The sequence below is a fragment of the Lithobates pipiens genome, unplaced genomic scaffold (genome assembly GCF_037356315.1).
Source record: "Lithobates pipiens isolate NorthernLeopardFrog02 unplaced genomic scaffold, aLitPip1_a1.2 Scaffold_18, whole genome shotgun sequence".
Taxonomy (NCBI): domain Eukaryota; kingdom Metazoa; phylum Chordata; class Amphibia; order Anura; family Ranidae; genus Lithobates; species Lithobates pipiens.
Window position 1 is genome coordinate 145,943,919 of NW_027507758.1, and position 13,459 is coordinate 145,957,377.

Below are 13,459 nucleotides of genomic sequence, written 5' to 3' on the forward strand. Positions count from 1 at the left end.
GCTGTCTCTGCTTCTTCCCGCAGGTACTTCTCACGTTCATGCGAGCTCCCTCGCATGGTGAGAAGCACCTGTGGGCGCGCTCCCGTGATACACCCGGCGGCTATAGCCGCTCGCTGTATCACACGGCCCCGCCCCCCGGCGCGCCACATCATAGGATGTGATTGACAGCAGCGCGAGCCAATGGCTGCGCTGCCTTCAATCCATCCACTCGAGCCAATCAGTGGCCAGGCTGAGTGGTGAAGAGGAAGTCGGGGGCGAGTGCGGGACTTTCGAGGGGTGAGGTAAGTAAAACGGGGGGGGGGGGGCTGGGGCTGGGGGCGCCGGCACTGTGAGATGTTTTTTCACCTTAATGCATAGAATGCATTAAGGTGAAAAAACATTTACCTTTACAACCCCTTTAAGGTTTCAAAACTCACTAAACAACTGCACAGTACAACTAAGTTATTGGTCTAGTGATATGTACATCATGGGTCCCCAAACTTTCTAGACGAGGGGCCAGTTTAGTGTCCATTAGATTTCAAGGGGGACTGGACTGTGACCAATGGGAGAAGAAAATGTCTTAGGCTTGGTGGTCACTGGGAGGAACAGTGCCCCACTGTTGGGTGTCACTGGGAGGAACAGTGCCCCACTGTTGGGTGTCACTGGGAGGAACAGTGCCCCACTGTTGGGTGTCACTGGGAGGAACAGTGCCCCACTGTTGGGTGTCACTGGGAGGAACAGTGCCCCACTGTTGGGTGTCACTGGGAGGAACAGTGCCCCATTGTTGGGTGTCAGTGGGAGGAACAGTGTTCCATTATTGGTGTCAGTGGGAGGCATAGTGTCCCATTGTGTGTGTCAGTGGGAGGCATAGTGTCCCATTATTGGGTGTCAGTGGGAGAAATCGCGTCCCATTGTGTGTGTCAGTGGGAGGAATAGTGTCCCATTGTGTGTGTCAGTGGGAGGAATAATGTCCCATTATTGGGTGTCAGTGAGACACCAAGGACAGATGAAGACAAGCGAAGTGCAGTCGTTTGGAGGCCATTGGTGCACATGAATTTGTGCAATTGTGAGATAAATACAGTAACTGACAACACATATACCACAGTAATGTGTAGGGAATTGATGGAGAGTTACCATTTAAAGCCATTCATAAATTATGAATGGCTCTTTAGAAAAAAAAAAAAAACAAGTATGTGTATCTATCCAATGATATATATTTTTCATTCAACCTTTATTGAAGGTTCCACAGCTAACATTACAGTCCTGCACTGTAACATGCAGCAAGCTATAAAAAGTTGTCAATTTAGCCAACCCCATATATATTGTACCAAAAAATGTACCATGAAGATAGGCTGTATTACATATACAAGTAAGGCAGGCCATACACTATACAATTTTCTTATTCAATTTCCTTTAGATTTACTATATTACCGTATTTATCGGCGTAAAAAAAACACACTTTTTTCCCCTTAAAATCAGGGTAAAATCATGGGTGCGTGTTATACGCCGATCCCCCGCCGATTGTGAGCCTCTTGGAGGCTTTCTGCCACTCTCGCAGTGCCGCATGAGCAGGCGAGAATGGCCGAAAGCTACTGAGCGTCACCGAGATACACAGGACATCCGGCTTTGTATCTTGACGGCGCCATTTTTAAATGGCAAGGCTACACTGACAAGTCTGCAATGACAAGTCTGCAGATGGTCACTGACAAGGCTGCATTGATGGGCATTTAAATGCAAGTTTTTTTCCTTAAATTCCCTTCTAAAAGTTTTTTAGTTAAAATTCTCTCCTAATCTTGGGGTGCGTGTTATACGCCGATAAATGCGGTATATGGTTTTGGTACATCTAAAGCAAATTGAACAAGAAAATTGTATAGTGTAAGGCCAGCCTAAGAATGGCTAAAGGGAAAGTGAATATAATACAATTGAATAGGACGTTGGGGGCCATGAATTACAGCATGGGGTTCAGTTGTTAGCACCACAGAACAAAATGCAGCATAGATTAGACAAGCACAACTCGCCTGCCCACAAAACAAATGCAAGATCATAAGTTGTGTGTTTATGTAATAGGAACCAAATACAATCTAATGTAAATATCTACCCAGAAGGGGGTTTATCAAGTCCAAAGTAGCCTTACCTGGAGTTGCAAGTCACATTCCCCATACCCTATTGAAGCAGTATTAAACCCAAAACCAGAAACGTAATATATTGCAGCTTACAAATCATCAGATGTGGTGGCTGCATTCGTTCGTTTTTTTTAGGGTTTTGCCCCTCTGTTTTTGCAGGTAAAAAATGGGCATTTATATATTTTTGTTTATGGAGCCTGTAAAGCATTGCACAAGCTGGTGCCATGCAGATCTCCTGTAGTTCTGTCAGTGTATCTGTGTGCATTGTACAGCCATGCATATACAATCTGACAGGAAGACTCAATGAACTACCCAAGCGGTCCACAGCGCTGTGATAGTTCATTGAAAACTACAAGCTGACGGCAACAAAGGCTGTTGGGACTTGTAGTTTTACATTCACAGAGGACTGTCAATGAGTGACGCTGCTCGCTGCTGGGCAGGCGGCGCCCCTTTAGCCACGTTTTTTTTTTAAATTGTGACAGCGAGCAGGGGGAGAGGATCCCTGCTAGCTGTCAGAGCAGGGAATCGGGGGGGAGGAGAGAGTGGGCCAGTCTGATTGCAACATGTTACACCCTGAATATGGGTGTAACGTGATGAAAAGGTGAACCTTTAATAGCCCTCCCTGTATTACATGGATAATGGGTGCTGGTAAACTTGTGGCTCAAGGTGTGGGAGAACTTGACCAAACAGACGAAAAAGCTAAATTGCATATGTGTGTCTAAAGTAGTGGGTACGTTATTAAATGGGTAAGTATACAGTCCCCTTAAGTATAGAGGCAAATGGAATATCTGAAACTGCATTTATCACATAGGGGGAGACCTTTTGTTGGGGGTCAAGTTGGTATGACTGCATACATAGGGGAAAAGTGTGCCCCTTTTGGTGCTACACCCCTGTGGATGGCTTTCCTTGCTGTGTGTGTCGAGTTACATTCAGATATTCCATTTGTCTCTATACTTAAGGGGACTGTATATGTACCCATTTAATAACTTGGTCCAGTATCCATGGGCCATCTCTTGGTACTATTGATATTGTATCCCACTATAAGCCTGTTCAATACAATATCAATAGTACCAAGTTATTAAATGGGTACATTTTTCCCCTATGTATGCGGCAATACCAACTTGAGCCCCAACAAAAAGGTCTCCCCCTATTTGATAAGCGCAGTCTGTACACATTCAGATATTACATTCATCTCTATACTTAAGGGGGCCGTATACTTACCCATTTAATAACTTGGTCCGGTATCTGTGGGCCATCTCTTGGTACTATTGATATTGTATTGAACACACTTATAGTGGGAATTTGTGACCACTTACTGCTGTGTGTGATTTATACTCAATTACCTATACATGACTACTATATACCAGGGGTATCTACGATAGACCCCATGATATATGTGTATCCCACTACTTTAGACAAACATTGCAATTTCGTTTTTTCAGCTGTTTGTCAGCTGTTTGTCAGGTCTCCCACACCTTGAGCAACATGTTTACCTGCACCTACCCAGTATCTGTCCTGAAGAAGCTAATATTTTAGTGAAATACATCAACAAGTTTTTGAAGGCATTACTGGATCAGAAATTTTTCTTTTACCTTGATACAGTATTAAATTAATCTGTGTACCGTAGGTCCAGTCCTCTATAACTGCATTTTCGGGTAACTGGTAGCTGTGTCCATACAGAGGGATTGTATGTTGTCACATATGTTATATGTTTTTTTAACTATGTTGTAATAAAAGTTATACTTTTTCATTGATTCTCGCTCTCATTATGTGCCCACAAAGTCCACTAATTTTTTGACTTGGTCAATCCTCAAATATGTAGAGAAAGCATGTGCACTGCCGAAATTTTTTTTTGTTTTTCGGGCGTTTTTTTCGGGTCATTCGTTATTATCGCAATTTGGAAACTCAAAAAATTTAAAACAATCACGGATCTAAACAAATGGAATGGAACCAATTAATAATAACGTTTTTATTATCATTTATTATTATTAATTCATTATGTTCCATTTGTTTATATATGGCATCCGTTATTTCGGATAATTCATCACTTCAGATAAATTTGTATTCGTTACCTTCATCAACAGTCAAATTTAAGGAAATTCCAATACTTCTAATATAAAAGTTAGTAATAGTTAAGTTATTTCATTTTCGAACTTCCAGGTTTTCGGTTTACCGAATTTTCAAATATTCTGAAAAATTAGTTAAACAGGTTGCCGAAATTTGTTAAAGAACTAATTTGATACAAAACTAATTGCACATGTCTAATGTGGAGCTAAGGATATCAATCATAGGCTGTGTATTATCATTTCCCCCCTCACCTTTTTATCTCTAAGCGTCAGGAAAACCTGTCAGAATCGACTCATGCAGACGAGGAATGAGCGCATGAATGAATGAATGAAATACTTGTATAGCGCACAATGCGAACTGAATCGCCTCTAGGCAGCAGAAATAAATCACGCAAAGTGCTTTGGAGACAGTACACAATATAGAAGGATATGCTTTGTTTACATTTCACGTCTGAGGTTTACAACCACTTTAAAGTGGAGTTACAGCGGTTGTTTTTTTTTCTTAGAAAACACCCCCATGTTGTTCGCACCTAATCCTATATGAAGCAGCATTAGTATCTAATGTAGGTTTATTAAATGTTATTTAAAAAAAAAATTAGTCACCGCCAAGCACATTCCTCTTGTGTCTGGGCAGCCAAAGCCCACTAGTATGTCCTTCTGGTATAAGGTGCTGCTGGCTACACAGCATGCACCTCCCGATTGTGCACATGCGCATAAAGACCATGGTGATGATGGTGGCACATTGTCACCTGGGATTTATGACAATCGTATATCAGGAGCCATTAGGTGGTCAGACATGATGGGGGGGGTGAAGTGGATAAAAATACCTGGAACTTTGCATTAAGTGTGCTGCATCCCAGCAGCACACCAGGTTGGGACATTGCTACATGCAATAGCTCCTCATGGTCCCTAATACATCCTGCACACACAGGTCTCAAATTCATACAGCCATTTCCGTGTGTAGTATGATCCCATCACAATACTTAATTGCTGCAACCTTTGTAATAAAGAAGCCTTATGGAAGTTCAAGCATCATCGTGCATTTCCTATACATTCGATTCTGCCTCCTTTTCCCATTTGGATCCAGCATTACACGGATCAGAGCATTGATGTCAAACTATATTCAAAGTGGTGTGCCCATTTAAAAAAAAAAAAAAAAAAATTCAAAATCAGCAGCTACAAATACTGCAGCTGCTGACTTTTAATGAAATCGGACACTTACCTGTCCCAGGGTCCAGCGATATAGGGGATCGAAGCCCCACTCGTCTCCCCCCCCCCCACTGTTCGGCGGCACCAGCATTGTAACCGTGGGCACACGGTGGTGGCTTCAGAGCAGGGCACCCACAGCGCATGCGCGAGCAGCGCCGCGAGTGGCCGCACAATCATCTGGGACCTGTCACATGTCCCAGATGATTGACAAGAGGGAGGGGGCAGAGCTGAGCCCTTCCTGCGCCGAGGGAAAGTGATGTCATTCACTGAAGGAGGCAGACTACGAGGGACCACCTAGCAACAGCCATTTAGAGTTGAGTTTAAAAAAATCCAAATGTTTTTTCTTTTTTTTAGGAATATTAATGATTTTTTTTTTTTTTTTTTTGTGCAACCCCACTTTAATATTTAGAATCCTCCATAAGGTAAGGGACATCAGTCAAAACATGTTTTGACAGTGCTAGGAAAGGTTAATTATCTCTTTAAGGTTTTATTGTTATATGTGACCCCATTGTGTACATTTCCTTTTACTTCCTAGGAAAACAAAATTGAACCTGAACAAAAGTATAATCATCTTTCCATAAAAAAATAACCACCTCTAATGGCCTTCTCGCCTTCCCACATAATCACGATTTGGCCTGGCATTTAGATTTTTCAGGTCCAAGCACTCTGCCCTGGAAGGACGGTGGTAAAGGTCACATGCGCCCCCCCCCCCCCATTACCTGGAAGAACAAAGCTGCAGGGATGTGTGGCAAATGAGAGTATTTGTGGGTAGAGGTGGGGGTGAGCCCTTAGGAGAACAGGTCACTTTTTTGGCAATATGCAAAATAACAGATTCTCTTTTAAAATGGTACAAGATGGTACATTTATGGTAATGAAGTTTATATTGATGTGAAAAACATAATTCTTCTGCTTTATAGCCATAAATATTATATTAACATATAAAAACCATTCACACTTACCCCATTAAGACTGCCCAGATCCTTCACTAAATGCTCATCTGCAGATGCTTCATAATTGATAACAGCATGTTGCTTGTCCACACTTCTTGACTATAAAATATAATTTAGAACTAAATCAGTAAGGTACTTCACAAAAACATTCACTTAATGTATCAAATTGATCAACATACATTTATATGCTGTACAAGCAACTTAAGCTCCATGTACACTAATGTTTTTTTATTTTTTAAGCTTTTTGTAGTAGCATTTTAGAAGCATTTAAGAGCGTTTAGGAGCCTTTTTGCAGTAAAAGGGGGAAAAAAATGCGAAAAAAATGCTATCAGTAGCGTCAAGACCCCTTTCACACTGGGGCTGCCCGTGTGTTAGCGGTAAAGCATCGCTTGTTTTCGCATCGCTTTAGCGCTTTTCAGCTGCTAGCAGGGTGCTTTTAATTCCAAAGAAGGGGTTAAAAACACCCGTGTTGCGGCGCTTCCGAAAGCACTGCCCATTCATTCCAAACGGCAGGGCATTTTGGGAGCACTAAATACAGCGCTCCCAAACATGCTTCTTGCAGGACTTTTCAGAATGTCCTGCAAGCGCACTATACAAATGCGAAAAGTCACACTTGAATGAACGGGAGGCGGTTTTCAGGTGCTTAGCCGAAGCTATTTCCAGCGCCAAATCGACTGAAAACCATCCCAGTGCGGAAGGGGTCATAGGAGCTTTTCTGCTGGAAAAAACGCTCCAAGAAACTCTACAGAAACATTTTCTTTTCTGCTCCAAGACGCTGAAGCTTAAAAAATGCTAATTGCCTAAAATAGTGTGCACATGGAATAACACTTCTCGCTTCTAGGAGTTTAACCATTTCAGCCCCGGACCATTTTGCTGGCCAAAGACCAGACCACTTTTTGCGATTCGGCACTGCGTCGCTTTAACTGACAATTGCGCGGTCATGCGACGTGGCTCCCAAACAAAATCGACGTCCTTTTTTTCCCCACAAATAGAGCTTTCTTTTGGTGGTATTTGACCTCTGCGGTTTTCATTTTTTGCGCTATAAACAAAAATAGAGCGACCATTTTTGTTATAATAAATATCCCAGAAAAATATATATAAAAAAAAAAATTTTCCCTCAGTTTAGGCCGATACGTATTCTTCTACATATTTTTGGTAAAAAAAAATAAAAATAAATGCAATAAGTGATTGATTGGTTTGCGCAAAAGTTATAGCATTTACAAAATAGGGGATAGTTTTATGGCATTTTTATTAATATTTTTTTTTTTTACTAGTAATGGCGGCAATCAGCGATTTTTATTGTGACTGCGACATTATGGCGGACACATCGGACATTTTTGGGACCATTGTCATTTATACAGCAATCACTGCTATACAAATGCAGTGATTCCTGTGTAAATGACACTGGCAGTGAAGGGGTTAACCAGTGGGTGGCAGTGTAGGGGTTAAGTGTTCCTAGGGGTGTGTTACTACATAGAGCAGAGATCAGCGTCACTTGTTGCTAGGCAGAACGGGGAGATGCTGTTTACAACGGCATCTCTCCGTTCAGCCTCCCCGTGAGACGATCGCGGGTATGCCCGTGGCGATCGAGCCCACGGGACCCGCGACTGGACTCACGGGGGTCCCGACCAGAACGCTGGCGGTGCGTTTGCGATGGCAGGGCGGCATTAAAGATTGGACGTACCTGTACGCCAATATGCCTTCCCGTGGCATTCTGCCAATGTACATCGGCACGCGCTGGTCGGGAACTGGTTAAAAATACACTGGTGTGCATGGAGCCTTAATGTAGAACTATAGGCAAAAAAAATTCCTGGAGCCTATCCATGGCAGCATACCAATGACAAGCCCTGCCTTGGCTCCTCTCTCAGGATCATTGAATATCTTTAAGAGAGGGTTAGGCAGTGATTGATGCAGTCCCTGGTCTCGGGTTGCTAAACAGGCTAAACAGTCAGGGAGTCCCTTCTTTTGGTCTTTTGGGACAGGCAGTGTTTCTTAAACAAGAACTTTAAATTCTGCACCCAGTAACAGTTACCTGCTCAAGGACTGCAGCAGAGCAAACAGTTACATATAGCATAATATAGCTCCATTCACCACTACAAGGGAATGGCAGCGATAAAACATTATCTACCAAAGAGAAGACGAGGATTGGGGCTACAATGAGTTCATCCTGTCTCTTCTGGATTACATATTAGATCACAATGTCTTTACCTTCAATGGCTCCCACAACCTCCAGGTGCAGGGGGTAGCAATGGGGACCTGCTGTGCCCCATCGTATGCCAACCTGTACCTGGGGGAGTGGGAGCATAGGTTCCTCACCGACGAGGCCTTGTCCATATACCTAAACCATAAAAAAAAATGGTCAGTGTATATTGATGATGTTTTTGCCATGTGGGATGGCCCTCTGAAATTGTTGTCTTAATGTCTGGAGAGAATGAATAGGAACTAATTTAACGTGACATTAACCATGTCTTCTATTGCTGATCAAATTTTTTTTCTCAATGTGGAGGTCTCCAGGGGAGATGACGGCAATCTCTGCAGCAGTCTGTACTGTAAGACCATGGCAGGTAACACCATTTTGCAAGCCTCAAGCTTTCACACGCAGACTCTAGTGCGATCTATACCTTACAGTCAATATCTCAGAGGGAGACGGAACTGTACCAATTATGATACCATTGCAGTGGAGGCTGGCAAATTACGGGACAGATTGCTGCAGAGGGGTAATCCCCACACATCTCTTAAGAAAACCTTTAGACATGCCACATCACACAATAGACATGATCATTTGTATTCCCATGAATCCCCAAGTCAGGACAACCCTTTGAGAATTATCACCAAATATTGTAGCCAGCATGTCGAGATTAGGAAAATTGTTTCCAAATTTTGGCATGTGTTAACAATGGACTCATCTATGGGTCGATTGATTCCAGAGGCTCCTCGCTTTACGTTCAAGAAAGCAACTTCTATTGCTTCCAAACTAGTGAAAAGTAAATTCAAAAGTGCCTTGGGTACTGAACATTGTAAGTACAGAGGCACTTTATGTATGGTTCGTGTGGTTACTGCAAGTACATGTATACTAATAAAGCAATTCTACCAGATGGTAGGGTCTTTAGACCTAGACATTTTGCAAACTGCAGGAAGTTGGGGGGTGATTTATATGCTGAGATGTGATTGCAGCTGCTTTTATGTCAGTAAGACCAAGCTGGAAACAAGCCTGCCTTCATCAGGGTAAATTCCCCAAGATCAAATTCTTGATTTAGGATTGTATCCACCCCAGCTCCAGGGGAGGAGACTGGAACTTTGTGGACTGCACATCGCTTAAAAATCTAACAATTTATTTTTTTTCCCTTTTTTTGTTGCTCATGCATATAACATATGCTTTTTGTCCATGTTTTGTTGTGTTCTGGTATGTTTTGCCACATATCTTGATGTACACATAGCCGCATATAGTTCCAGTCTCCCTGGCTGCGATTGGTTTCAGCTGCTATATATCCCCAATTTATAAAATATTTTTTTTATTTCCAGTGACCTGTCACTTGTTTGACTGCTTTTGCAGCGATACACGGGATACTAGACATACACATACAATTTTCATTTTTCCTTCTGTCTCTAAAGCCCCATACACAATATCAGATATTCTGCAGATTTTTTCCTTTAGATTTACCAAAACCATGTAGTAGAAGGGCCTGCCTGATTGCATACAAATTGACACTCCTAAGGTTTGACCCCCATATTATAGTTTTGGTAAATCTGAAGGAAAAAAAAATCTGCAAAAAATCTTATAGTGTGTATAGGGCTTAAGATTGGATTCCATTGATCTGTTATTTTCTTTATTGGTTTATTTGTTCCAGCCCCGTATGCCCAGCACGGCCTAGCCCTTCATTTCGGGGCACCTTTTGGCAGTGGCTGTCCCATTTCCATCTGCCACTCCCTCGTTTCTGTGGCAACCACTTTGTTGTACTTCTGGGAACACTTCCGTGCCGGTGGGACGCATACATGTCGCGTCACTCTTCAATGTGTGCATATGACGCCATGTCGTGCATGCGCAGCGCAAATGCAACTCAGAGGGCCTTCCAGGCCTATAATTACCCCAAATTCATTCCATGGGATCACGGCTACCAGGAGGACGAGCTGGCAGATGCTTTTTTCAGATTGAAGTTTACCAACAGTAAGTAATTTGGCTGCTGTTGTTCAGCGCCATTCCTTATGGCTTTGGGGTTTATCATGATGGCTGCTCACAGCAGTGATCTTTATTGCTTATCCCTGGATTCTCTCTTTTTTAGCAACTCCAGAATGCCAGCCCTCTTAAGTCCGGTTGCCGTAATTTAGATGTGACCTCACATGCTAGGTATGTTTTGCTAGCACGCAGCCTGTTGTTTAGAATATAATATATATATATATATATATATATATATATATATATATATATATATATATATATATATATATATATATATATATAGCAGAATACACTTTGGGCTAAATTTATGAAGAACAATTATTTATTTGCAAAATAGTTTTTAACAGTAACAAAGAAAATCTTTTTTTGTTTCAAAATTTTCAGTCTTTTTTTTCATTTATTTAGCAAAAAATTAAAAACACAGTGGCGATTAAATAGCACCAACAGCGGTGAAAGCTGAAAATTGGCCTGGACAGAAAGGGTTTAATGTGACCGGTATTGAAGTGGTTCAAATAAAAAAAGGTCAATCAATAAATATGTTTTGATCACAGTATTTCTATTTGCTGAATTGTGGTGGCCTTTTAATGCAGTGGTTCACAAATACTTTTAAGTTTAGAAAGGCAAAAAGTGTACAATGGCAGGAAATCACAGAAAATAAGAATTTTATGCAGCACATGACTGAGAAAAGACGGAAAATCACCTGCAACATGAGCTCACAGTCATCTCTTCCAACGAAAATCATTTCTCTTGGCAGTCTGTGTCTTGTGCCTCCACTGCTCACCAAAAACCATGATGTCAAGCTCATTTTTCCACGTTAGTGTTGGATTCTTCATACATCAGAAATTCTCTAAAAAATAAATAAAATAAAGAGTAACAATTAGAATTCCAGAAAAGTAAATAAATTGATAACACTCCCTCAGTCTGTGTCAACTTTACCAGCTATTCATTATTATGATCATTACTACTACTACTACTACTACTACTACTACTACGCAGGATTTATATAGCGCAACAGTTTGCACAGGGCTTTATAAAAAAGAAAAAGGAAGACATACACTACAATTCAGCACAAGAGGGTTATAAATACTATGCTCATGGCAGTTTACAATCTAAAATGGAAGGAGCAAGTGAAACAAAAAGGTAATAAGTGTGTGGGGATGAGCTGAAGGAGAGAGTTAAAGTTCTGTTTTATGTAGAGATGGGATAGGCTTCCCTGAGGAGAGGAGTTTTCAGGGATCGTCTAAAAGGTAGACAGAAAAGAAGAAAGCCAAACAGGATGAAGTAGAGAACTTTAGAGCAGTGGTTCTCAACACTGTCCCCAAGTACCCCCAACAGGCCATGTTTTGGGAATTTCTCTTAGATAAAATACCAAGCCATTGACTCGGATTTAACGCACCTGTGCAAAATAAAGGAAAGCAGTTTGTTGGGGGTACTTGAGGACAGGGTTGGGAACCATTGCTCTAGAGCAGGGTTATGCAATTAGCAGACCTCCAGCTGTTGCAGAACTACAATTCCCATGAGGCATAGCAAGATTCTGACAGCCACAAGCATGACACCCAGTGGCAGAGGCATGATGGGACTTGTATTTTTGCAACAGCTGGAGGTCTGCTAATTGCATATCCCTGCTCTAGAGGATAGGAGAGGCTGTGGAGAAGTACTGGATGCAAGTATGGGAGGAGCGGAAAAGAGAGCTTGAGAGAAGGAAGATTTGGGAGTAGTGAAGAGGGCAGTTTGGGTGATACAGCTCAGAGCAGAGTTTTTGATGTAACCTGGCCAATTAGTGTAGTGTATATCTTACACAATGGATATGCTTATGGACTCTAAACTACACAGTCACCTCCACCAGCCTATTAATGGCTATGTCTGGTTATGATTGCTCCTTTTCACTGGAAGTTGACAGGCCAACAACTGTCAGTCCAAGTCACCTCTGACTTGCTCACCACTCCAGTAATGGCACTTACGAAAATGCATGTTCCATCCTCATTTTGGCTTTATTAGCGGGCTACTGACCTGAAACAAGCAAACCCAAGTCAGGTGTCCCAGAAGTGCCAATTTCATATGGTAGAAAATGCATTTAAGTTTTGACTGAGGAATCTCCTCACAATATTCACTGTAATAATATGTATTTTTTGCTTGCACTGAATTGAGAAGAGTTAGAAATGAAATCCCCATATACTGCGAATCCATCAGCGTAAACTCTTGAAATTTATTTGGGCCTCTTCTCGTCCCCGAATTAATAAGCAGATAATGTACGCTAGGCGGTCTGAAGGGGGTCTCTCGGTCCCCAACCTCCAAGCGTACTACACGGCGGCCAACCTCGCCCAAATTACCCGTTTCCATGACAATTACCAAATGCCGCTTTGGGCCACTATCGATCTGGTGGATTCGCACCCTATTCCCATCTCCTCCGTGCCATGGCTCCCTCCCTCGAAGCGGCCGAAAGGAATGGGGCCGCGTATGGCCCACTTGCTTCGCCTCTGGGACATGACGAAATATTCAGCTGGCCTCATATCCCCTCACCTGCCTTTACTACGCCTCTCCCACTGCCCATTATTCCCCCCTAGCAGAGACAACCCCGGTCAATTTGCTTGGTGGGCAAATAGTGGATTCACAGATGTCCATTCTTTGCTCACTCCCACGAGAGTAGTTACATTTGCTATGCTACGTTCTTCTCACGATATTCCCCTGCGGGAACATTATAGTTACCTACAAATAAAACATTTTATCCAACAGCTCCTCCGGGCTCGGCCAACCCCGTACTCTCTGACCCCCTTTGAGAAAATATGTAGGGCTACTCCTCATTCCCCGGGGACAATATCCCTATTATATTCCTCTATTATTTCTATCAACAAACCCCCCATAAGCAAATACCATCTCCAATGGGAAAAAGATCTAGGGACGCAATTGGACCCGGCAGATTGGCGGATCATGACCACAACTCTCATGAAAAGTTCC

The 13,459-nt window shown here is 42.3% G+C and overlaps 1 protein-coding gene across 6 annotated transcripts in view; it reads right to left on the reverse strand.

Annotated features, from left to right (window-relative positions):
- Positions 1-13,459, reverse strand: part of CEP170 (centrosomal protein 170) — a 133,329-nt gene that overhangs the window by 91,860 nt on the left and 28,010 nt on the right. For all 6 annotated transcript variants that reach the window (XM_077486226.1, XM_077486229.1, XM_077486225.1 and 3 more), the window contains exons 2-3: positions 11,205-11,351; positions 6,337-6,426 (exon numbers count right to left, since the gene is read on the reverse strand). In XM_077486226.1, coding sequence (XP_077342352.1) covers positions 6,337-6,426; positions 11,205-11,309 — 195 coding nt within the window. In that variant the 5' untranslated portion in view covers positions 11,310-11,351. The remainder of the gene's footprint in view (positions 1-6,336; positions 6,427-11,204; positions 11,352-13,459) is intronic.